This window comes from Diplodia seriata, assembly GCF_021436955.1.
Source record: "Diplodia seriata strain FDS-637 chromosome Unknown scaffold_3, whole genome shotgun sequence".
Lineage (NCBI taxonomy): Eukaryota > Fungi > Ascomycota > Dothideomycetes > Botryosphaeriales > Botryosphaeriaceae > Diplodia > Diplodia seriata.
This window is the reverse complement of record NW_027117310.1, coordinates 3,405,108-3,428,887: the sequence shown is the minus strand read 5'-3', so window position 1 is coordinate 3,428,887 and position 23,780 is coordinate 3,405,108. Positions and strand designations below refer to the sequence as shown.

The window sequence follows — 23,780 nt, the reverse complement described above, 5'->3', positions numbered from 1 at the left end:
CGGCCTCTTGACTCTCCGTCTAAGAGTCTCAGCTTCGTCTATTGCTGCCTATCCGGACAACGACGAAGACAGCGCTTGTTTCAAGCCACGCACGCACGCATACCAAGCTCGCTGACCCAGACATTTGGAACTGCTTCCGCTCCGAGACATACACAAACACGCGCACTTCCCGGGTGGACAGGAACAAAACGTGTAAATACCACCCACAACCTACCATCAACCACCAAGAAGTCGACCACAAGGCCCTCGTTTTCGCGCAACTGGAGAGAAGCACAAGGGGAAAGAGAATAGAGAGGTTTGCACGACCACAGGCATGAACTTCCGCGGTTCGGCGAGGTACATACCTCGCTACGACGACCATCCGCCGCCGGTTGAGGACGGGGAGGACGTCGTTGGGGACCTTGACTTCGACATCGTTTTCGCGCATGGCCATGACCAGCAGCAGCAGCAACAGCATCGACGACACCGAAACCAGCCACACGGCCTTCGTCCCGCCCCAGCGGCAGACCCGGCACTGCGTGGACTCGATCCTCAGGAAATGATGCAGTTCGGCATACGGATCCCGGACCGACATGGCGCCAACGCCAACCGTCGCAACGTCATCGACGACGTTGAGGATGAGGAGGAGGAACAGCTCATCTTCGACTTCGACCTTGAGGACGACGACAAGAATTATCACTACCCGTACAACGTTAACCGTTACCACGACCACGACTATTACCACCTTCCCGGCGTGCTACCGCCGGCACGAGGAGAGTTGCCTGCGGGAGACAACAATCTTGGCGAGAATCCTGCCCGACGCAGACGAGAACATATCAGGGATTTGGCCGCCCAGGTCGCTCGCCAGCAGCGGTACGTTGACAATTTCCGCCAGCAGTTGCTCTTCGGACCACATGCGCCGGCGGAAGGTGGAATAGAGGGGTGGAGGAGAGGGTTGGGGAGGGCGGAAGATGCGTTGAGAGTGTTGAGGGAGACGTTGAGAGTGGAGCAGGAGCAGGTGGGTGATGAACATGAGCAAGACCAGAATGGAGGTGCGGTTGGAGATGTCGGTGGTGGAAATAACGACGACGGTGGGGATGAAGGAGACCAACCGGAGAGGCACGGAGATCGGAGACGACGACAACAACGAGGCATCGACCCGGCCCACCGGCGCGAGATGGAGCAGGACCTCGCAGAGCTTCGCGAGATAGAGCTGCAGCTACGATGGAGCGGCGCGGCGCCGGAAGAGCTGCGGCATGTGGCGGAGGAGATGCAGCAGCTGCAGGACACGCTGGACGGACGGTACGAGACATGGGGACGAGGCAGGAGCCTCTCGCCATCCTCATCTCCCACCGGCTCCTCCGCGTCTTCCTCCTCTTCCACCACCATCTCTTCCCAAGACCGCCGCCCCAAACGCAAACCCATCCCACCCCCAGGCTGCTACCACCCACACCCCCCGCTCTCCGCCGAAGACCCCCGCCTGCCCCCGCCACACGTCGCGCACACGACCCCCACGGCCCTCCACGACGCCGAGGGCCCCCGCTACCTCGCGCTCGTCACCCTCGACAACCCGCACCCGACGGCGCGCGCAGCCGAGCGGGACACGCTCGCGCGGGCGAGGCAGGCGTTTGCGCGCTACGAGGCGCCGTGGTGCACGGTGGTGGAGCGCGCGATGGGCGGCGGGGCGCTGGTGCCGCTGAGCAGCGGGCCGAAGGGGACCGTGTTCGTCGTGCAGGAGGGCCGCGTGGACGTGGTTGGGGCCATGCTGAAGGCGCGCGAGGAGCCGTCGGCGGTGAGGAGTTGGAGGCTGCTCGGGGTCGGCGTGGGAGGCGCGGAGGGGTGGACGTTTTGTTTGCATAAGAGGGAGAAGAGGAAGAAGGGGGGGAAGGAAGAGGGGGGGAAGGGTGGTGAGGGTACTGAGGGGAAGGATTAAGTGCAATCTTGGAACGAATACCGGGTTAACGATCACTTGGGTTGACTGACGGCGCGTGTTGGGGCCCGGGTGGGCTTTTTCAAAAGTTTGGCGTTGTTTTGGTCCTCCGCAATGGGGTTTCGTGGGGGGGTCGATTTCATGACAGGCCTTACACGACTTTTCTTTTATTCTTGGATTTGTTTTCGGAGTACATTAGCAATCAAAGCCAGACCCAACGGTCGCAATGTTGAGATATTTCAGGGTCAAAGGTATACAAGTTCCCACGAGCCAGCTTGCGGCTGGCTGCACGAGTCGATGGCGTTTTTGTGTAAATATAAACGTTGGGGGCGGAGTGAGGGTGAAACACAAGGATGAATTGATTGGCCCTGGGTGGCACCTAAGCAAGGAAACCGAGCGGAAGCTTGGCCGGCGAGGTTCCGAGCGTGTGGGACCGAAGGGGTGGGGGGGTAGGCGGCTTATGTTCGATAGCGTGTGGGAATAATAAGCGACGACCCGCGGCTCCGCAGGAGGGCGGGAGGCTGTTTGGCTTCGTGGCTTGCTTTCGTTCTAGCCCCGGGCGGGCCCAACGGTCGACGGCGTGAGCACGAGCTCCACTTGCTTGTTGGCTGGTTGGTCTCTTTAAAGTGCCACAACGACGGATTAAAGTTGGCATTTTGGCAGCGTGATAGGCGGCAAGGCATCCCGGTCGCCCCCTCGGCTTTGCTTACAGCGATGCTCGGCAAATGTGTTGTTATCAAGCCGGGCCGAAGGGTCTCACGCACCGACAGTCATGATCTGATCTCGACTCGCTCTCCGCCCTCTCATCAACCTCCAGACCAGGACCCATGAACGACCGGTGGATACACAGAGAAATGCAGCAGGCCACCGGTGTTCTCTGCAAAGCTGACGGAGCCGCAGCCTCCCCAAGGCCCGTGGCTTGAGTCGCTGCGAAAAGCCGGTGGCGCGTCCGAAGTCCGTATTTGCAGACGTCGCGGAGCACGGCAGGCCTGGAAGCGGAAGCATGGCCGGTCTCCATATGGGCAAGCCCGGACCGCGGTGAGGGGGGCACGCCCAATGCTTCAACGCGCTTCCAGCCCCCACAAACGCCCTGGCCGTTTTTAAATCTCAGCTGGCCGGGGGTGGGCAGAACGATGCTGCACCGCGCGAGAGGGTAGCGGTGGCGTCGCTGCAAAGGCGGCCACCTTCTCCTTCCAACCCTCATGCGGTGCGCCGAGAGCACGCCCTTCTTTAGCCCCGCCCGTCGTGCCATGAGCTATATACACCGGCCCGGCGCCTCCCGCTGCGCCGCGACAGGTACACGAAGGATTCATCCTGCGGCCCCCAGGAGCCCTTCGCCCAACAGCCTTCTCCACTCCCCGTGCTCCTTTAGCGCCGACCCTCCATCCGCCCCGTGAAGGCTTGTTCCCTGGAGCGGCGTCCCTGCTTTTGATCTGAGCCTGTCGCCCCGCAGACAAGCGTTTGGCACTTTCACTTGTCCTGCTCGTCAATTGGGACGGTGCCAATTACTCGCAAACATGTCGTTCATCACCAGCGCACTAGCCACGGCCTCCAGCGCCACGTCGGCGGCCGCATCAACCGCAGCGGCCGCTTCAAGCACCACTTTGGCCACTTCCACAAGAGCTTCCTCGGGCTCAAGCGCCGCATCGTCGTCGTCGTTCTCCTCACCGTCCGCCGAGACGGTAGCTTTGACCACGACCTTCACTCCGCCGCCGTCATGCACACAGGGCCAGCTGACGCTGCTGTCCTCGCCATGGTACAACATCTGGCTTAACGAGCCGTCGCCAGTACCCGGCTCTCTGTTCACCGACTGCTACCCGTCTCAATTCATCAGCGGGTACACGTCTGTCTTCAACATGACCAGCTCCATCGCCCCCGTCTTCAGCCCGCTCGTGTGCCCCGAGGCATGGGAGACCGTCAACACCTTCTCGAGCAGCTACATTGCATGCTGTCCGTCGTATGTGGCCCGCTTTCCTTTTGATTCCCTCAACCACTGCTACACTCGCCTCAACTTTCCCCAAACCAACGATCCATACTGACTTCGGGCAGCGGCTACGCCCTCAACCCGCCCTCGACAACCGTAGACAGCCGCCGGCCGGCATACGGCGGCACCTGCTACAGCTCCGTCGCGTTCGGCTCGACCTACACCGTCACCGCGTACAACGCGTCCACCCTGACGGCGACGCAGGCGTGGCCGGCCACCAACTCGCTCGACCAGTTCTACGCCCACGTCATCGAAGGCTACGCGCTGTCGTTGAGACCGGCATCGGTAAGCAGAAAAGCCCAACAACATTCCTCCGAAAAGGTCCCAATCTCCCGCCCCCCAAGACTAATCCTCACCACCGCAGACCTCGTCCGCATCCGCATCCCTCTCCTCCGCATCATCCTCCCCCTCCCCCACCAGCGACAGCGACTCCTCCCTCTCCGGCGGCGCCATCGCCGGCATCGTCATCGGCATCCTCGCTGCCCTCGCCCTCCTCGCCGGCCTCTTCTCCTTCATCTTCCTCCGTCGGCGTCGCCGTCGCCGCCAAAGCGCCGCCGCCGCCGCCGCCGCAGACGCCCGTCGGACGTCGTCGTCACCGCCCGCGCACGAGGTCGACGGGACGGGCGCCTTCCACGAGAAATCGGGCGACTCGGAGTTCCGCAAGGAATTGCCCGGGTCGCCTGGCGCGCCGGCAGGCGGGGAGCTGGAGAGCCCCGGGGCGCCGGTGCATGAGTTGGATGCCGGGGCGGGGGGGTTGGCGGAGATGGAGGGGGAGGGGGTGAGGGCGAGGGGGGAGAAGGAGGGGGACGAGGGTGGTGAGGAGGGGGGGACGAGGAAGGTGGGGGATGTTGCGTGAGTGGATGGAAATGGCGGGAGGGAAGAATCGTTGTTAATTCTTTTTTTTTTCTTCTTTCCCCTTGTTTTTTCCTTTGCGGAGATACCTGGTTGCGAATGCGATGGGAGGTTTCACTGCAACGCTTCTTCTTGGGAAGGACTTTCTTCTTCTTCTTCTCAACTCGCCGTCTTCTTCTGCTGTTGGTGTGGTTTGTTGCTTGGGAGACTTCCACGTGGGTCTTGCCCTTTTCCCGGTTCGGTTTGTACGGCTCCCTCCTCTCGGCTTGAGTGAAAAAAAAAAAAATAAACTCAACACGAGACCAATAACGGGGGGGAGAACGTACAAGCATCACAAAATTACACGTACTGCAGCTGTTACCAAAAGGCGAGAACAATTGCCACCGTAAGTCCGGCGATGACTTCGCGTAGAGTCCCCCTCCTCCCTTACCGTCTGGCGTGCCGCCCTCCCAAATCAGCAAACACAGCACCACCGCCACCGAGGACGCGTGGGAAAGCTGTTGTTGATGGCGGTTGCGACTTTCGAGGTTGACGCGCACGGTTAAAGCCCTATGGTTGTGCAGAAGGGAGGAGCCTAGCACACGGTGGGAGCGGGAGCGAGCGCGCGCCCGCCAGCCCTGCCGAATGCTTGATGTGTTTGTGTGTTGGTGGCGCCGCCGCCGGAAGAAGGTGTGGAGAGCCTCGTGTTGGGCGTGGCGTGGCGTGGCGGGAAAGGGTCCTTTGTGTAAGCGTCACTGTTGTCGTTGGGGGAGAGGCTATTGTTGTTCTGGGATGTGTGTTTTGGGATGGAGTGTGTTTTTGACTGCTGTTTGCCTGTTTGGTTCGGAAGTGAAGTTGTCGACATGTCATGAATAGCTCGACCGCGCTTCTATAGATGTTCCGAGGGTGAACAAGTATTGACAGCGCTAAGCACTCATCTAGGATTCTGCAGAAAAACCTCGGAAAATCGGCAAGTACCTTTTTGGGCAACAAACAGCGAATCGGTGCCAATCAAGCCAAGTGGAACAACCATTGAGCGAGCGGAGTCACTACCTATCCTCTAAACATCCCGCGTACAAGCCGTATTCGTTCTCTCCTCCCTCTCCCTTATACCAGCCACCCACACGTTTAAACACCATTCAGTGACCCGACGCATCTCGTACTCCGCACGACCCCTCACATTTCGCAATACATGAGCCTACAGCGCGAGCATCGCACAAGCGCGAGTCAAGATCTGCAGACACGGTCTGACAACAGGGCGGTGCCACGGCAGGGCAACACCATCAACGGAGCATGCACATACGGTGTGGTCGCACGCAACGCACGCAACGCAAACGCAATGCACGCGCATGCGACCCGCGCTCCGACCCTTTGTCTTTCGGAGAATTTGAAAAGAGACGCAAAGAAGAGTAGGCCCTTCGTTCTACAGCATTTTGGCAATTGCCGCCGTCGGAGCTGAGCGGGTGGAATTTGCCGGGGTGCAGTGTGTGTGTGCTTCGACCCTTTTTGCGGTTGCAGTGTGGGTGGGTGGATGACCAGACGGGAGAAGAAGAAGAAGCAGATGATCTATGTGAGCAGCGGGGGGTGCGTGTGGGGCGGGAGAAACCGCTCACAACACAGTACGTAGACAAGATCCGATTGTTGCGTCTGTTCCCCAATTAATCTATCGAGCCCGCTGCGGATCGCGAGACGACGCGGACGCTCCGGAGCTGGGAGACAGGAAGTAAGAACAGGGTCCAATAACGACCGGGGTCATGGTTCCAAATCTGGCACGTTCGACTGCCGGGATCTGCGGGGGGTGGGGAGCAAGCGAATCCGACCTTTTTTTCCCACCTACTGCGTTCGCCCTTTGCCTTCCCCTCCGCCCCACATTGATGATGAGGGCGGCGGATACGGATGGATGGCTGCGGTCATCGATCCAGAAGCAGCCGCGAGAAAAAGCAAAAAAGCGAAGCGCCTAAGTATGTAAAAGACCCCAGCAGCTCCCCACAGCCAAAGCATGTGAACATCATACGATCAACATCCCTGACAAAGCAAGCACGTAGGCGTGTCATGTCGTTGGGTGGTGCCAAGCCAGATCACAAACAAGCCAGGCTGTGCCGGGGGGTTATAAAGGACGACGAGCCATGGCGTTAACTAACAGGGCGTGCGTTCGTGTTTCAGCTCCGCTGCCGCCGCCCAGCCAAGCCCATCACTTATTCCCGGAGGACACCACTCCGTCGATCTTTTGCCCGTTTCTCTGCTATACGTCTGGTACGTGGCGAGCTGAAAACGCCAGGACAGGATGCAGGCTGTCCGAGTCTGGGGGAGATGGCACGAAAATGCAAAGAGCTAGACCGTTTATTCCCTTCCCATCTTCCGATCTTTTCCTAGCCAGACCCTCGTCCTATTAACAAAATAGTGCCGATCGAACTTTTTGCGACCAAACCACCGACTATCAGCGCTCGCTTCTATGGTATCCACAGGTTCGAAGAAGAAAAAAGAAAAAAAGGAGGAAAGACCCTGGGAATATCATCGCAGTCTCATGTAGTACAAGGACGAAAAAGGCCCCAGGTTTCCTCCATGCAACCCCAAATCATGAGAAACAGTCACCACCATTGAAGAGATCAACCCACATTTTCCTCGCCACCATCATCATCGTCGTGAATAGTAAAAATGGGAAAGAGAGATGGCACTCATCACCAATCTCACCTTTCCTCCGTCGTCTCGTCTTCCTCCCAGCCCTCACTCCCTCGAGCTTTTTCAACAAAGCATCCTTCCTCCTATTCCAGCATCCATCCATCACCTCCCCCTCCTCTTCCCCCTCGCCCCCCTCTTCCTCGCCGTGACGAACCACGCCTTCGTCACCACGCCCCCGCACCTCCCCTCCAAAATCTCCGCCCTGGCCTCCCCCGCCAACCGCCTCACCTCTTCCACCGTCCACCCGGCGTGTCTTGTCAGTAACCGCAGGCAACTGGCCTCGAATCCCTCGGCGCAGCACACTAACCACATCTTGCCCATGGACGACAGTTTCGCGTCGTCGGGCCACGGTCCCATGGGTATGTCGACGGCGCGGCGGCGCACGTCGCAGAAGCCGGCGTCTTCGAGGAGATGGTGTTCGGCCGAGACGTGGTCGAGGGAGATGGGGCGGCCGGAGGAGGCGGCAGTGGCGATGACGGCGTCGACGAGGGTGCGGGTGGCGGATGCATAATGATGATTGTGATGGTGATGGTGATGGTGGGAACCGGGTCCGGAGGACGATGATGATGATGACGAGGATGCTGGTGACGATGGGGAGGGTGGGCTCGGGGGCGAGATGGTCGACAGGTCCGGCATGATTTCGACGACCTCGAGCAGGCCGCCCGGCGCGAGGCTGATGAAGGCTTCGCGGTAGACGGCGCGCCAGTCGCGGAAGGCGCCCTTGAGGTCGCGCACGTGGACGAAGTCGAAGGGCTCGGAGAAGTTCCAGCCGTCGTCGACGGTGAGCTCGGTGCCTAACAGCGGGGGGAGTTCCTCGTGATTATGTGGCAATGGCCGGGGGGAGTGAGCTTCTTCGGATGATGGTGGTGATGGCGGCGTCTTGTTGTCACCGTTGACATGATGGTCGTCGTCGTCTGCGCCGCCGCCCTCTGCCGTGGTGCTGCCGCTCGCGTAGCCCTGGTCGATGGTGAGGCCTTCGACGTCTGCCGTGACTTGGGCGAGCTGCGCAGCTCCCAGTGCGGGTGACGAGGAAAGGTTCACGATGCTCTGGGTTCGGCTGCTCGCCGCGTACGGCTCGAGGTCATCGATCTCCCAGATTACGTTGGTCTTCGGGTCCATCTCGTCGCAGGACGAGTCATCGGCGTCCGAGTCGTCGAGGGCGGCTTCCCGGGTGGGCAGCTCCCATACGGCCAGGTCGACGGCGACAATCTCGGCATCCGGGAACTGTTCGGCCATCTGAGAGGCCCATTCTCCCGGGCCGGTGCCAACATCGAGCACGCGACGGACGCCGGGCGAGAGAGGGGCGGTGGTGAGGGCGCCGTCGAGGGCGGTCAGGTAGAGGCGGTGCAGGATCTCGAGGCGCGTCTGCTCGAGGCCGTCGCACGGCATGTAGTAGGTGTCGTTCGGATACGTCCGCCCGTTCTCGACGACATGAGTAAGGTCGGTGGAGAGCAGCGAGCGCGTTGAGTGGCTACAATGATGAGTCAGTCAATCAAAACACACGTTTTCGACACGCTCTTTTCCGGCAGGCTGGGAACCGCTGTTTCGGGTCCCTAGGAGGATTCTGGGGGTCCCGTAAACCAGCCCCTTGGGTCCTCGCAACAAGCAACTGGACTGCGCGAAGTAAACCGGCAGTCCGCGCCGCCGGACTTGGTGGACTTCGGCGACTGTCCGGCCTGGAGGTCGACTTGTTGTTCAAGCGGTCACCGGCCCAGGCCGGCGGCGGGTTGCTTTTGCTTGGGGCGGGACCGAGCGGAGGAATGGTCGCACAGAAGTGACGATCGTGGGGCAGCAGCCCGGCGGGGCGGAGAGCGCACTTACATTGAGCGAGAACTGATTGACGAGGCTCGACTGGCCGGACGGCGCACCGTGGCGTCGCCCATCTCTTTTTCTGGTAACTCCAGCTGATCCGTCTCCATGTTCGGCGGGGCCCCGGCTATATGGCCTCTCAATGCGCGAGTACGAGGACTGCACGCCCTGTGTCACGCCGGATGCCCGAGCGGCGATATAAGGGCGCCGAGTCAGGACCAGACCTCGCTGGCCGGGCGAAGCAGTGGGACGCGGAGAGAGAAAAAGAAAAAGAAGCGGCGACACAAGGGATTGTGTTTGGAGCCCTGGCTCGGAGGATCAACAAAGCCTTCGGGCAAGGTCGAGCATCTGGGAGCTCACTGGGCGCGGTTAATAAATCTCCGGACGGCGGCCCCCTGCCTCTGGGTGTGGGGAGAGCGGAGGACAAAAGGCGTGCTGTTTAAGGACGCGCGCAGGCGGGCGAGCAGGCAGGACCTCGTGCGTGACGCGCTGCAGGTAAGGGAAGAAGGATGATAAAAGCAGCGGCCGCGATCTCCAGACCCCTCCCGGAAAACGATTGATCCTGGGCGCGCCGTCACCAGATCCCCATAGCGGCGGCGGCAGGGTGGCAGCAAGCAGCAGAGTCGGCGCGGCACAGGCGGGCGCGGGCGATGGGCTGGCACGCCAAAGCTGTGTCAGGCTATGCGATGCGGCTGCGGTGGAAGAAGAGAGGCGAAGCAGTCGCAGGAGCAGCAGCGGCGCAGAGCAGCCGCCGCAGAGTCGAGGGCGAGCGGCGCAGCAGCAGCAGGCACCGCAACCGCAACCGCAACGGCCGTGCGGGAACGGCCGCCAGCAGACTCGCGGCCGCCCGTCTGGGCCTCTGGGCCTCTGGGCCTCTGGGCCTCTGGGCCGCAGGGAAGACGGGTCCGGCCATGGCGTGCAGCCTTAGTCTGTAGGGGCCGCGCCACGAGAGCGGGTGCTGGGAGCTGGAATTGCTGCTGCTGCACGCTGCTCCGGCTCTCGCGCTCTCGTGGCCCGCCCCCGCCATCCCTGCAGCTGCCGCCTTCCCCATCGCGCCGCGACGAAGCAGCTGCCATCGCCGGCCGCATTCCCCGCCGCACGTCCCCGCTGCCACTCGTGCCACTGCATGAACGCGACCCTCTGACATTCAATTCCTTTTTGCCGGCCACGTATCGTGACGTCTGCCGTGCTATCTACCCATTGCCCGTTTGGGCCCCGCCCACGCCAGCCCGCCTACTCCAGCTGCTGTCCCTCGAAGATCGGCAGCCGCGTGGAAACCTCCGCCCACGACTCCTCGCCGTCGCACATGCTCTTGACGGCCGCGATGATCTCGTCCTCCGACGCCCGCACCTGCTTCGTCGAGTCGCGGTCGCGCAGCGTGAACGTGCCCTTCTGCACCGACTCGAAGTCGACCGTGATGCCCAACGGCGTGCCCAACTCGTCGTTGCGCGAGTAGCGCTTGCCGATGCTGGCCGACGAGTCGTCCACCCGGTTCGAGATGCCCATCTTGCGCAGCTTCAGGCTGAGCCGCTGCACCAGCGGCGCGAAGTCGGCGTGCGTCGACAGCGGGACCAGCAGCACCTTGGTCGGTGCCACCAGCGGCGGGAACGATAGGACCTGCCGCCATCTGTTAGACGCATGCAATCATTACGTGCAGGACGGGCAAACTTACACCACGCGCGCCCTCCTCGTCGCCCGGCCGCACCCAGTAGTTGTGCTCGATGATGCTGTACAGTATCCGCCCAATGCCGAACGACGGCTCGATCACGTTGGGCGTGTACTCGCGCGTGTTCTCGACCCGCGTGCGCTTCTCAATGTTGACCAGGTCCCTGCCGAGCTCAACCTTGCCGTTGCCGACGCCAGGCACGTCGATCGTGATCTTGCCCGTGTTCTGCAGATCGACCGACAGCTTCTCGCGCAGGTCCTGCGTGAGGGCCTCGACAGCAGCCTCGACCGTCTTGCCTTCCTTCTTGAACTTGGGGCCGAACTTCTTCTTCTCGATCTCGACCTGCCACTCCTCAACCTTGAGCGGCTCGGCACGCTTCTCCCTGACAAGCAGAGGAGCTCCCGTCTTGTTCATGTGCACCGTCAAGTCTTGGCGCGCAGCGTTAGTTGCATATCGCACGGAAAATATCAGTACGGGTGTAACTCACCATAGGCGCTGCGGTCGGCGCATCCAACGCACTCGATCCAACCGGAGCTAGTGTGGAGCTCGGCATCCCAGCAGTCAGCCGCGTAGTGGGCCATCTCGTTGGCCATGTGCTGCCTGAAGCGGATCTTCTTGGGGTCCGCGCCAATCTTCAGCAGGAAGAGCTGTATCCGGGCGAGGAAGTAGCCCAGCGTCTCGTTGTCCACGATGCCATTCTGGACCGCCTCGCCAATCGGCGTGCTGGCAACAGTCGTCTTGCCGGAAAGCTGCACGTCGCGGTTGAGCAGCTCAAGCTTGACGTCCTTGACTTCGTGGAAGCGAGGGTGCTTCTTGCCACCCTCGGGGTCCACAAAGTGCTCGATCTCAGCCATCAGGAATTCACGCACACGCAGAAGACCAGCCCTGGGCGAGATCTCGTTACGGAACGACTTTCCGATCGAGGCAGAAGCAAAAGGCATCTGCTGCTGGTTGAATTCAAGGAGCTTTTGGAAAGTGAGGAATTGGCCCTGCGCAGTCTCGGGGCGCAGATAGCCAGGCATGTTGCTGCTGGGGCCAATAGAGGTCTGGAACATCAGGTTGAAGGCGACGGGGGGAAGCAGCTCGCCGCCGGTGGCAGGGTTCTTGATGTTGTACTTGACGATGAGCTCGCCGAGCTCAGCACCATCATAGTTGTCAATCTTGGCCAGGATCTCCTCGTACTCCTGCACAACGGCATCGTCAAGCTTGACGGCCTGGATGTCCTTGACCTTCTTCTTCTTCTTCTTGGGGTCCTCCTTCTCCTCCACCTTCTGGCCACGAGCCTCCTTGTCTCCCTTCAACCGCGACTCGAGGACCTCCTCGACGAGGTGGTCCGCTCTGAAGATCTCGCCAGTCTTGGGGTCCTTGCACATCCAGTCGGCGAACTTGTCGACGTGTCCACTGGTCTTGAGGACCTCGTGCGGGGTCAGCATGGTGCAGTCGACCTCCAGCATGTCCTCCTCCAGGACGAAGTGCTTCCTCCACAAGTCAACAATGTTGGCCTGCAGAGCGCAGCCGGGCGGGCCATAGTCGAACAGTCCGGAAACACCGCCGTAGATTTCGAAGGCGGGGGTGTAGAAGAGGCGGCGGCGCATCAATGACTCGAGCGCAGCCTTGTCGAAAGGCTGGCCGGCCTTGGTGGTGGCGGTGGAAGCCATGTTGGACGAGTTCGTGCGCTGCGGGACCACGAATTTGGAGGCAATTGGTGTAGACGCGAAAGTCCGGGGTTGCGGGGCGATGCGGCGGGCGCAATTGAGGGTGGTGGGTCGGGCGGTTGCAGAGGGGATGCGCAGGAGTTGTAGGACCTGACGCATATATTTAGCTGCCCCTCGGTGAAATCAAGCGGCAGACGAAGCGAATGATGGTGGGGTTGTGACTCTTCAGTGAGCCACTGGCCGTGAGTCTTTTGCTCGGTGAATCGGTTTCCCGGCGGTGAGCCGGTTGCGGTATGGCTCCCGGGCAGAAAAGTTGGCCGGATCTGCGACGCGCCAAACAAAGTTGTCGACCCGCCCTCCATCATCTCTCACCCTCACGTCCCAGCAACCGCCCGTGCCCCTTGCCCAACATGGTGGCCGAGAAGCTTTCCGAGAAGCATGCGCTTCCTTTCAAGACGAACAACAAGCTCAAGCGCAATGACTTCAACCTCAAGCAGAAGAAGGTCCGCGAGGCCGCAAAGAGAGATGAGAGGATGCGCAGGAAGAGAGAGGAATCCAAGAACCCCCGCCTGAAGGAGGAGCGACTGGCGCGCAATATCCCCCAGACAATCGACAATAAGCGTACCTGGGATGCTGTCGACAGCGACGACGAAAACATTCTCAACGCGGCCGTCGACGTCGAGCGGTTAAAGAGGCAGAGGCTTGCGGGGGAGGAGGCCGCCGAGCAGGAAGGGGAGGAAAGCGAAGCTGAGGGAGAGGAGAGCGAGGAGGATGATCGTGACAGCATGCTTGACGAGTCTGAAAGCGACGAGGAGGAGGAGGAGGAGGAAGAAAAGGCGTCGAAAAAGAAGCAACGGGCAACATCACCTCCACGGACACAACGCGCATCGAGCCCCACGGGCTCCACGGCAACAACGAACATGCACTTGACTCCCGAAGCCCTAGCAGACAAATTTCCGTCCCTTTTCGAGCCCCAGACCAAAGAACCCAAGATTCTCATTACTACCGGAATCAACAGCACGCTGCACAGAGAGGCAGAGCTCTTCACCAAACTCCTCCCCAACAGCCATTACGTCCGCCGCTCCGCGCACCGCTATGGACACAAGTACTCCGTGAGGGAGATTTCCAAATTCGCGGCCAATCGCGACTACACTACCGTGGCGATTTTGATGGAGGATCAGAAGAAGCCGTCTGGCCTGGACATTGTGCATTTGCCGAATGGACCCATGTTCCACTTCAGCATAAGCAACTGGATAGAAGGCGCCAAACTCCCCGGCCACGGCAACCCTACCGAACACTATCCCGAGCTCATCCTGAACAACTTCCGCACTCCTCTTGGTCTACTGACCGCACATCTCTTCCGCACCATGTTCCCGCCTCAGCCGGAGCTGGAAGGTCGGCAGGTCGTCACGCTCCGTAAGTGCATCTTAAGACGTCTTTGCTTGTAGCAGAGCTGACTACGAAACAGACAACCAGCGTGATTACATATTCGTGCGCCGACACCGTTACGTCTTCCGCGACAAGCGCGCAACAGAGAAGAGTGTTGTCGGCACGGACGGCAAGCCAATCAAGGGCGCAGAAGATATACGAGCGGGTCTGCAGGAGCTGGGTCCTCGATTCACGCTGAAGCTGAGGAGGATAGACAAGGGCATTCAGAAGGCAAGCGGCCAGGAATGGCAATGGAAGGCTGGAAGCGAGAAGGTCAGGACGAGGTTCGCGTTGTAAGCGCGCATTGCATGGTAGTGGAAGTATACCCATCCGTTCAATTCGAAGCATGTTCAGCCACCCGTGACTATGGCGAAGCAGAATGTTGCATGTCTTTTAGCTAGGCCGCTATGAATCTGAATCCCTCCACCCCCTTGCCCTCTTTACCTAACAGCCTAAAAGGGTAACCCGAGATACATTCAGGCCGGCGTTGTGCCCAGGAACATCAAAACCTTTTCTTTACATGTTCTTTTCCAGTAGATTTAAACACAATTCTCTTGAATTAGGCGTACTTGCATCACGATGCGATCGTTGTAGAAGGCGTGGTGTTGGTAGAGATGTTCGCTACTGGTTCGCTGCCGGGTTTCGCGTGTTCCTCGCTTGAGGCGGACCGTAGCGCAAGCTAACGCAAGCAGATCTTAAATCTTCCACCACCGACCCGAGGCCGGAAGGCTTTCCATTGGGTCTTAAAAGGAGGCCGTTTTGGTGGAGGATCGTGCCCCCGATGTACCGAGGCATCGGGCGTCCTTTGAGGCTTTCACTCTGGCGGTAGACAGACGCTAGATGGCTGCTTCCAGCTCAGTGCGATCGTGACAACACATGGACACTGAAGGTGTACGTTCGCGGTGAGATGCAGATGAAGAAGGAAATAAGTGCTCTGGCTCCCCATGTGAGCGTTTGATTTGCAGGAGTATCAGAGCCCTGAGAAAATCCGATTGGCTGCCTGAATGCGCCGCTTACCAAAGGTGGTCTGGCTGCTTGAATTTTCTTGTTGCCCCTTAGTCGCCCCCGGACATCCCTCCCGAAGAAACGCGCGCAAAGAATCCATCTGCGAGGTCGATCCCAATATTGGTATTGCAGCAATTCCTCAGCGGTCGAGCATGATGGGTTGAATGAGACGTCGGGACGTTGATCTTGTCGCATTTCCCAAAATGCGTCTGGATTTGCTTCGGCTCTGCGACGATCTCTGCGCCCGCAGAATGTGCGTCTCGATATCTACTCCAACTCTACGTGCTTGGTTGCAGTGGTATTGCGATACTACTGAAATTGGCCTCGATCTTCAACACCGTCGCCCAGCACTCACTTCCTCATTCTCAGCCCCCCAACGACGCGATAACCACCCAAAGCACCCTCATCTGCAGCGGATGCACGGGCCATCACCGCCCGGTACATAAACTCAACGTGCGACGCTCCACTTTCGAAAAGTCCTGTGACGCAGTGGCTAGCGTGTCGTTCTTATACTCTTCCCAATCTGGGGAATTGTATGGCCATTGAGGTTATGCGAAAGTCGCGGGTTCGATCCCCGCCAGGACTAGGACTTCTTTTTGGCGTTCTTTTGACTGTAGCGGCGTTGTTTTGCGTCGGGGGTGGACCGTGGGGCGGGTCGTGGCGCCGCGTTAGGTTCTGCCCACCCGTACCCGCACCCGCCCCACCGGCGTTCTACACTATGTTTTTCAATATAGAAACTTAAAATTAACGTACGAACGTATTTATAAAACTTAAAAGCGTATAAATCGGTCTATAAATGCCCATATTGGACGAGGGCATCGTGGTGTGCTGCATCGTCGTTTTCATCAACACTCAGCACCTTGGTAGCCCTGCAACAATGTATTTCGTCGACTGCACATCCCGTTCTGTTGTCTTTTCCATTCTTTTCTTATTTGCAGCCATTTTGACCAACCTACCCAAGTGCGATGACCAAGACATCCGTCCGTCAGTTCTACTTACCAACCACCAACCTGCGCAATCTCTTGCAGAGCAATTTCTCTCCGCTACACACGCTTACTACGCTCCCTCAAGTTCGTGGATTGCATCATATCTGCTACTGGCGTGATTGGCGGCGACAAGACGAGGCGCATATGGGCGACCTGCGCTTCACATTCTCCTTCTTACACACCCACTTCTAGACGTGCGATGCGCTGAATATCTCCAGCAGCTATGAGTTCGCAGAGACAGGGCTCTGAGGGCCAGCGTTCTCGATTGCCAAGCGCAAACAATTCAAGTAATTCTCGGTATGAAATTGCAAGCGCTCAGGCGGTGGTTTGACTTGATTTACCTTCTTGGCATTTCAGTTTGATTTACTTGCAATTTACTTGGGTAATTGGGTCACGATGCTTGGCATGGTGTTGCGGCTCTTCTTACCCTAATAGGCTTAGTGAGGCTCAACTACTGCTGCTGCCGCTGCCGATGTCACGATGCTTGGCATGGTGTTGAGTTCATAAACTGCTTATGAACTCATGAGTCGTGCATTCTCGTGCTTCTCCATATATTCTTCACCTGTATCTGCTGAGAAACGCCTGAATTGTATGACTCGCGTAGATGCTTCATGAAAGGCCGAATTGATACCCCCCCGGTTATATCCATGGTGTTGAACCTCCGCTGCTGCTGCTGCTGCCGCCGCCGCCTGCCTGCCAGTGTCACGATCCTTGGCGTGGTGTTGAACCTCCTCCTCCTCCTCCTCCTCCTCCTCCTCCTCCTGCTGCTGCTGCTGCACTCTACTCTCTTCGCTACTAATGACCTTACATATTGAAAGCGTTGATGAACCCATCCATCCCACCTGGACCACCACCACCCCACGTGAAGGGTTTGAAGATTATGTCCACCAGACATTGCACCATGAACTTGAACGACCAAGACTCGTTCCTTTCACGCTGTTCCCGCTCGTCGGGACGATGTTCACCCTGGAACTGTGATAATTGACTTTTCCGTGGAAGCCACGTAGGGTACTCGAGTCCTTGCCCGGTGCCGGATGAACTTGAACGACCATTGCTCGTTCCTTCCACGCTCGTCAGTACCATGTTCACCCTGGAACTGTGATAATTGACTTTTCCGTGGAAGCCACGTAGGGTACTCGAGTCCTTGCCCGGTGCCGGATGAACTTGAACGACCATTGCTCGTTCCTTTCACGCTCGTCAGTACCATGTTCACCCTGGAACTGTGATAATTGACTTTTCCGTGGAAGCCACGTAGGGTACTCGAGTCCTTGCCCGGTGCCGGATGGCGCTTGGGAACGAACGAGTTCGAGGTCGTCCCGGGCGGTCGGGCCACTGCTTAGCTTGTGGGGAGTTGGGTGACAGATTGGGGATGGGGTAGGCTCGCTCGGATCGATCGGGGGTTCGATGGAGCCTGCCTGGGTGGCTTCGCCGTCTGAATTGGGAGACGGCCGCCGGACCTCTGCGCGTACGGCGGTTGCGCAGATGTTACGTTCGGCGGCACTATCTTTTCCCGAATGGTGGGTCCTAATGTGACGGTGGAGCTTGTTGCCTGACGGCCAGATCGACCCGCAGAGATTGCATCGGTGTAGGGCGGAGCTGTAGTTAAGGGTTGGGGGGGCAAGCTGGGGGAAGTTGTCCGTGAGTGGGACTGGGGGAATGCCGGTGGTATCGACGAGGTTGACTTGGACGTCGTAGGCTTCATGACTGTAATCCGGGTGGTCCTAGTCGTCGGGGTCCTCGGATAGGGTGGATTCGGATCCTGGTCCTTCCTGGTAGTCCTCCTGGTCGGGGGGATCCGCTGAGGGAGGCTCATCTTCTCTCGCATGGTGGATGGCTTCTTCCATGAAGTCAACCCAATAGGCTCTTGACGAATATCTTGAAGGACCAGGCCTGGTTCCTCTCTCTGTGCCAATGGAAAGAAGCGAATCATGCGGAGAAGAGAAGACGCGTCAACTGCAATAGGAAAGGGAAGGGTTGACGCTAAGCGTTGATGGCGGGGGTCGTGGTGAGGTGACGAGGGTCGGTCGTAACGCTGAGCCGAAGGTAGTAATACCCCCCTGGTCGATCGCACCTGCCAACAGATATCCCCCTCTCTCTCTGGACTGCGCAATAGCTGCGAAGCCGCAGTCCACCGGTGCGATCGTATGAATATCGGTCGTCGTAGAAATAAGCTGAGGATGTCTCGCCACCAATGCTGCTGCTGCTTAATCGATAGGCTTCCAGAATGCCGCTAGGTAGCCGGTGGGATAACGAGCCTCGAATGCCAGCGGGTAGCGTGCTCGATCGAGAGAATGCCGCTGGGTAGCCGAGGACGTGTCACCGAATGCTAGAGGGTAGCCGAGCTCTGAACGATGATGTAGATAGCCCCCCGCGTTGGGCTCCAAATGATGGCGGGGGTCGTGGTGAGGTGACGAGGGTCGGTCGTAACGCTGAGCCGAAGGTAGTAATACCCCCCTGGTCGATCGCACCTGCCAACAGCGTTGTAGCTGCGGGCTGAATGGAAACCTTCGGCTTTCGTTGGCGAATTCTCGAAGGCTACATGCCGTCCGGATCACGGCCTCTGGGATGGTCGGTGTTGATGGATCCAGCTTGGCTGGTGGGATGGGGTGTGTCTTGGTAGGTGAGGAGGCAGTCTTCCGATCCTGTGGTAGCTTGGGGAGTCGCCAGCGTCCGCGCCCGTTCTTTCCGTTTGGAACGGCGGGCGTTCTTCCCCTTTCGAGCCAGCGCTGGCGGGCGCTCGACGGTCGGGCGAGCGAAACGCCAAAGGTTCCACTCGCTCCCTTGGATCGCCTTCCGTCCACTGGTACTGGAGAGGCGAAACTTTCAGAAACACGTCGGTAATTGCACGGTGACCAGGGCCGGATTAGACTATCAAGGAAAGTATTCATCCGTTTTACTCATCAACCGCTGCAAACATTCGTAAGAATCGCCATCTCAAACCCATTCCCATCCATCCCGCACCTCACTCTACTGCTCGTTCTCGAGAACGAACCGGTACCTCGGCTTGCCCTCCTCGAAATCGACAACGGCCTGGTTCGCCTCCTTCATCGGCCGCACCTGCACCCACGGCTTGATCTTCCCATCCGCCGCCAGCTGCAGCATCTCCTCGATCTCGCGCGGCGCCCCGATGGCGGACCCCGAGATCGAGACCTCCTTCATGATCAACGGGAACGCACTGATGCCGGGCATGATATCCTCTGGCGCGCCGACCTGCACGAAAGCGCCCCTGAACTTGAGCAATCCCAAATACCCCATCAGCGGCATCTTCGGCGAGCTGACGGTCGACACGATGAGGTCGAGCTTGTTCGCCCACGGGCCGGTCGTGGCCCAGTCCTCGTCCTCCTCGGTCGCGACGAAGCCAGTCGCGCCCATAGCCTCCGCATCCTTCTTCTTCGCCGCCGTGCGCGAGATGACGACGACGTCGTCCGCGCCCAGCGCCTTCGCGAACAGCACGCCAAAGTGCCCCAAGCCGCCGAGACCGACGATGCCGACCTTCTTCCCCGGGCCGCACCCGTGGCGCTTCAGCGGGCTGTACACGGTGACGCCGCCGCACAGCATGGGCGCGGCGTCGGCCGACGCCAGCGCCTCGGGGATGCGGACGGCGAAGTGGGCGGGGCAGCGGTGGCGGGTGGCGTAGCCGCCGTACGCGGCGGAGCCGTCGGGAAAGGCGGCCGCGTACGTCGTCACGCCCGCGGGGCAGTGGTTCTCGAGGCCGTCGGCGCAGAAGGCGCAGTCGGGCTTGAGGCACGCCGCGCACTGCGCGCCCACGCCCACGCGCTCGCCGACGGCCATCGGCCGCCCGTTGGCCGCGACGGCGGCCTCGCCGACGCGCGTGGCCCGGCCGACGATTTCGTGCCCGACCACGCACGGGTACGGCGTCGCGCCCCAGCCGGACCGCAGCGTGTGCAGGTCGGAGCCGCAGATGCCGCAGTGGCTGATGGCGATGTCGACGTCGGTGGAAGCGAAGGGCTTGGGGGTGAAGGATTGCCATTTCATGTTGCCCTGGGCCGCGCTGGGGTCGAGGCCGACCCAGCCTTCGAAGGTGTCGTTGGCGGACATGTTTTTCGTGGGGGGAGTGGTTGTAGTAAGCGATTGAGAGGACGGAAGTAATGGAAGTGTCAGGAAATGGTGGTGAAGGATCCGGATCCGGGTCCTTCGTGTGGAGGATGGATGGCTTTTAATGCTCAAGGTAAGGCGATAGGTAGTGCTGCTATCCCTTGGACTCCGCTATCTCCTATCTGCGGCTTGACAGTACCTTGACCCCGGACGAATATGCGCGGTGGGCGAGAGGTCAGTAGTGACTTCATGTTGCTAGCGCCAGACAAATGGCTCCACTTCTCCATTTCCTACGACCTGGCCAGACGGACTCGAACGGATTTCCGGAGTTGAACGGAGAATAGGTATTTTGACTTCTCGGCCGGCTATCGGCTACCTCGGTCGCCTCCGGCTATATTGTCGCCCTGATGTTATTTAAGCATTCTGACCAAGACATTGTTAGCATCGAGGCCACGCGAATCGGCAAAGCGTGAGACTCAGCGGTTTTTCCATTTACCATTGCAGCTGCAGAAAGTCAAACGCACATGCTCTGGATGACGTATGAGTTGTGGTGAGTTTCGGCCGTGGGATATCTTCGGGCCATCCCGAACCTGCCTCCACCACGCCTTCACTCGGCCGATCAGGCGCTTCCCTGTACCAATGATGGCGAGATCTCTATTTGATCTGCAGACGCTGAAGATGCGGTCTAGAGAGTCGGTCCGGAAATCCATTGGTACCGGGATTTCGCCACCAACCCTTTGCGAGTGGTACAGCTCCCTCTCGCAGCCGATGGCTAGCGCCAAGAATAGCAGAACATGGCGTAACTATGCCTTGCCTTGTTCTTAGAAAAAATAACACGTAGGTAGTTGAAGCCGTCGTCCGGACGTGTATGTAGAACTTTTAATTCGACATTCTCGCCCGGACGATAGCTTCAACTACCCATGACATGAGCATAAAACAGATCCACGCTAGCCATCGGCTGCGCGAAGGAGCTGTAGAAACTGATTCGTTGTAGTTGGCCATCAAAGACTGCGCTTGCATCTATAGGCAGTGGGAGAAGTGGTTCAAGTATACCTTTCACAACATGCTCTGTACGCTTCATACTGCACAAAATTTCAGCTTTTGGCTTTTCGCACTTTCACATCTTGAAAAGGTCTTCTCAATCTGATTTCATAGGTCTATTCTCTAGGCCTATTCTCTAGGCCTATTCTCTAGGCCTATTCTCTAGGCCTATTCTCTAGGTATATTCTCTAGGTCTACTCTCTTCGCTACTAATGACCTTACATTTAGAAAAAGTCGTAGAACTCATCCATCCCACCTGGACCACCACCACCACCCCACGTGAAGGGTTTGGTGATCACCTCCACTAGACATTGAATTAGAAACTTGAACGACCAAGACTCGTTCCTTTCACGCTGTTCCCGCTCGTCGGGACGATGTTCACCCTGGAACTGCCGAGACTCTCTGGGCGGCGAATCTGGCCACACCCTGACCCTCCCAACCACATATCGGTTGATGTCGACTGTGCCTCTTCTCGTGGCAAGGCTGAGCTCGCTTGATGAGAATGACTCCACCGATGACTCCACAGATGACTCCACAGATGACTCCACCGATGAGACACTCGTTCGCCTCTCCTTCCCTTTCATCAGCCTGCGCCGCACCACCGTTGATTCGATGACGAGTGGGCCTCCAACAGCGCCCTCAATCACTCTGGTGCCGGATTCGATGATGCTGTCGGAGGTTGCCATCAACCGATCGACTCGCTGACGAGTAGGTTGAGGCGTGTGATTCGGGAGGAGCAAGAGGCGGCGATGCTCACGTTCGAGACGGAAGAGGATATGCTCGTACGCTTCTAGTGCAGCGACGAGCTCGATGAGGATGCTTTGAGTCAGAGGGTTGAGCTCGTCGAGCGAGTCAAAGAGCTCGGACGTTGCGGCGGTGGGGCTTGGTGCTCGTGAATGGTCGTGGTTGTCTTGCATGTCTTCCGTTGCAGTGTTGTCACTGTAACGATCTTGTGTTGCGAGACGTTGTAGAAGACGCTCGTGCAGATCGGAGAATGACCAAATCATGTCGTCATCTTCGAGCGAGGAGCCTGGATCCGTATCCGTATCCGAGTCCGAGTCCGAGTCCATCATCATGCTGTCTCCATCGTCGTAGAAGGGCGATCCATGTTCTACATCGATGGAGTTTGGAAGAGGACTTGTGTCGATGGATGTCGCGGGTTCCGCTCCTTCTGGCCAGTATGCATCGGGCGATCCATGTTCTACATCGATGGAGTTTGGAAGAGGACTTGTGTCGATGGATGTCGCGGGTTCCGCTCCTTCTGGCCGGTATGTATCGGGCGTATCCTCCGCTTGTTGTCTCTCCAGGTCGGTCATCTCAATTGACTCTTTCCGTCGCGATCCCAGGCCAAGCCACGACCGAAGCCGCGTCCGAAGCGGCGTCACTGAACGCCGACCGGCTGGCGGCGGGCTGTCGATATCCGGGTCCACAATCAGGAACACAAGCCCTCCGTGCGTCTCCTGCCTAGCAGGTACTCCCCGGTGCAATCTCGAAGAGTCCTCTCGCTCGTTGGAGTCGAACACAAGCCCTCCGGGCGAACGGCGCGTCTCCTGCCTTCCACGTCGTACTCCCCGGAACAATCTCGAAGCGATCTCATGCTCGTTCCAGCGGATTGTGTAAATTGTCTGGAGGTGCAAGAGCATCAGGTCTGCCTCCTTGGTTGCCTCGTTGACGTTCTGCAGTGTCGCTTGCAGTGCAGTCTGATGTCCGTTTGTATCATGGGCCAAAGCGAGGACTGGATGCTGGGTGTGCCAACCTGGATGTCCGGCTTGGAGCGATTGCAGGGAGAGATGACGGGTGAACTGTTGGGCTGATGTCAGTTTCCCCAAGACCAACTGCTGGATACCGAAAGATTCAGCTCACGCTTGGATACTCATCAGAGCGCGATCGCAGCCTGATGTTTTCGTGGCTCCTGCGCGACAGGCGAGGGATGTCAGACATGACCCCACGCCGGCGTTGTAGCGTAGCCATTGTCAGAAGAAGATGCGGATGGGTTCAAGGATGTGCTCGTATGAGTAGAAGACTTCCCCTTGATGGGATGCGTTGCGGTGAGATGTCTGAAAGCTGAGAGACGGTGGTGGTAAGGTGAGGAGGTCGTGTCGGCGAGGCGAAGAAGTAGTAGTGAAACCCCCTAGTCGGGCGTGCCTCCCCCAGCGAGGCTAGGAAGGAGCTGGCCTGGGCGGACGAGAAACAGCGGCCACGGTATGACATCAGCCATTGATATGGCAGGAGGGAGAGGTGGTGCACTTACCCCGGGAAGGAACATTCTGGGTCCGCAGTAGCCAAGCATACCCGCCAACAGCGGCCACGGTATGACATCAGCCATTGATATGGCAGGAGGGAGAGGTGCACTTACCCCGGGAAGGAACATCCTGGGTCCGCAGTAGCCAAGCATACCCGCCAACAGCGGCCACGGTATGACATCAGCCATTGATATGGCAGGAGGGAGAGGTGCACTTACCCCGGGAAGGAACATCCTGGGTCCGCAGTAGCCAAGCATACCCCTTTACCAATTACTGCCTCAAACAACAACGCAGCTCGAGGAAATAGAATAGCAATGACACCGCGGATAGATGGAAAGCAAGTGAACATAGGTACTAGTGGTATTGGTCCAAGCCATGATATTCCCCTCGCTGAGTCCAAGAACAAGTAAAAAGAGAAAAACAAGAAAAACACCCCAGCAAGCTTCCCAAGAAAAACAAAACCATGCTTGCAAATGCGATACACACAC

General features: G+C 58.8%; 8 protein-coding genes and 1 non-coding gene across 9 annotated transcripts; 5 read left to right on the top strand and 4 right to left on the bottom strand.

Moving 5' to 3' along the window:
* Positions 1-313: 313 nt before the first annotated feature.
* Positions 314-1,912, top strand: SLS55_003735 (uncharacterized protein; the record flags this gene model as incomplete). Its single annotated transcript, XM_066775203.1, has 1 exon — positions 314-1,912. The coding sequence occupies one exon, from the start codon at positions 314-316 to the stop codon at positions 1,910-1,912; it is 1,599 nt and encodes a 532-aa protein (XP_066635322.1).
* Positions 1,913-3,426: 1,514 nt separating this feature from the next.
* SLS55_003734 (uncharacterized protein) lies at positions 3,427-3,683 on the top strand (the record flags this gene model as incomplete). Its single annotated transcript, XM_066775202.1, has 2 exons — positions 3,427-3,431; positions 3,452-3,683. The coding sequence occupies 2 exons, from the start codon at positions 3,427-3,429 to the stop codon at positions 3,681-3,683; spliced, it is 237 nt and encodes a 78-aa protein (XP_066635321.1).
* An 82-nt stretch (positions 3,684-3,765) lies between these two features.
* Positions 3,766-4,749, top strand: SLS55_003733 (uncharacterized protein; the record flags this gene model as incomplete). Its single annotated transcript, XM_066775201.1, has 3 exons — positions 3,766-3,866; positions 3,959-4,178; positions 4,258-4,749. 3 exons carry the CDS (start codon positions 3,766-3,768, stop codon positions 4,747-4,749), a joined length of 813 nt encoding a protein of 270 aa, XP_066635320.1.
* A 2,956-nt stretch (positions 4,750-7,705) lies between these two features.
* SLS55_003732 (uncharacterized protein) lies at positions 7,706-9,322 on the bottom strand (the record flags this gene model as incomplete). Its single annotated transcript, XM_066775200.1, has 3 exons — positions 7,706-7,715; positions 8,029-8,874; positions 9,225-9,322. The coding sequence occupies 3 exons, from the start codon at positions 9,320-9,322 to the stop codon at positions 7,706-7,708; spliced, it is 954 nt and encodes a 317-aa protein (XP_066635319.1).
* A 1,123-nt stretch (positions 9,323-10,445) lies between these two features.
* GRS1 (Glycine--tRNA ligase 1, mitochondrial) lies at positions 10,446-12,536 on the bottom strand (the record flags this gene model as incomplete). The annotated part of the gene is made up of 3 exons (XM_066775199.1): positions 10,446-10,829; positions 10,885-11,306; positions 11,366-12,536. The coding sequence occupies 3 exons, from the start codon at positions 12,534-12,536 to the stop codon at positions 10,446-10,448; spliced, it is 1,977 nt and encodes a 658-aa protein (XP_066635318.1).
* A 407-nt stretch (positions 12,537-12,943) lies between these two features.
* On the top strand, positions 12,944-14,258 carry RPF1 (Ribosome production factor 1; the record flags this gene model as incomplete). Its single annotated transcript, XM_066775198.1, has 2 exons — positions 12,944-13,949; positions 14,002-14,258. The coding sequence occupies 2 exons, from the start codon at positions 12,944-12,946 to the stop codon at positions 14,256-14,258; spliced, it is 1,263 nt and encodes a 420-aa protein (XP_066635317.1).
* Positions 14,259-15,441: 1,183 nt separating this feature from the next.
* On the top strand, positions 15,442-15,552 carry SLS55_003729. The gene has a single exon. It is a non-coding gene; the product is annotated as a tRNA-Ile (tRNA).
* Positions 15,553-18,919: 3,367 nt separating this feature from the next.
* On the bottom strand, positions 18,920-20,011 carry SLS55_003728 (uncharacterized protein; the record flags this gene model as incomplete). The annotated part of the gene is made up of 1 exon (XM_066775197.1): positions 18,920-20,011. One exon carries the CDS (start codon positions 20,009-20,011, stop codon positions 18,920-18,922), a length of 1,092 nt encoding a protein of 363 aa, XP_066635316.1.
* A 1,262-nt stretch (positions 20,012-21,273) lies between these two features.
* On the bottom strand, positions 21,274-23,315 carry SLS55_003727 (uncharacterized protein; the record flags this gene model as incomplete). Its single annotated transcript, XM_066775196.1, has 2 exons — positions 21,274-22,749; positions 23,301-23,315. 2 exons carry the CDS (start codon positions 23,313-23,315, stop codon positions 21,274-21,276), a joined length of 1,491 nt encoding a protein of 496 aa, XP_066635315.1.
* Positions 23,316-23,780: the final 465 nt, after the last annotated feature.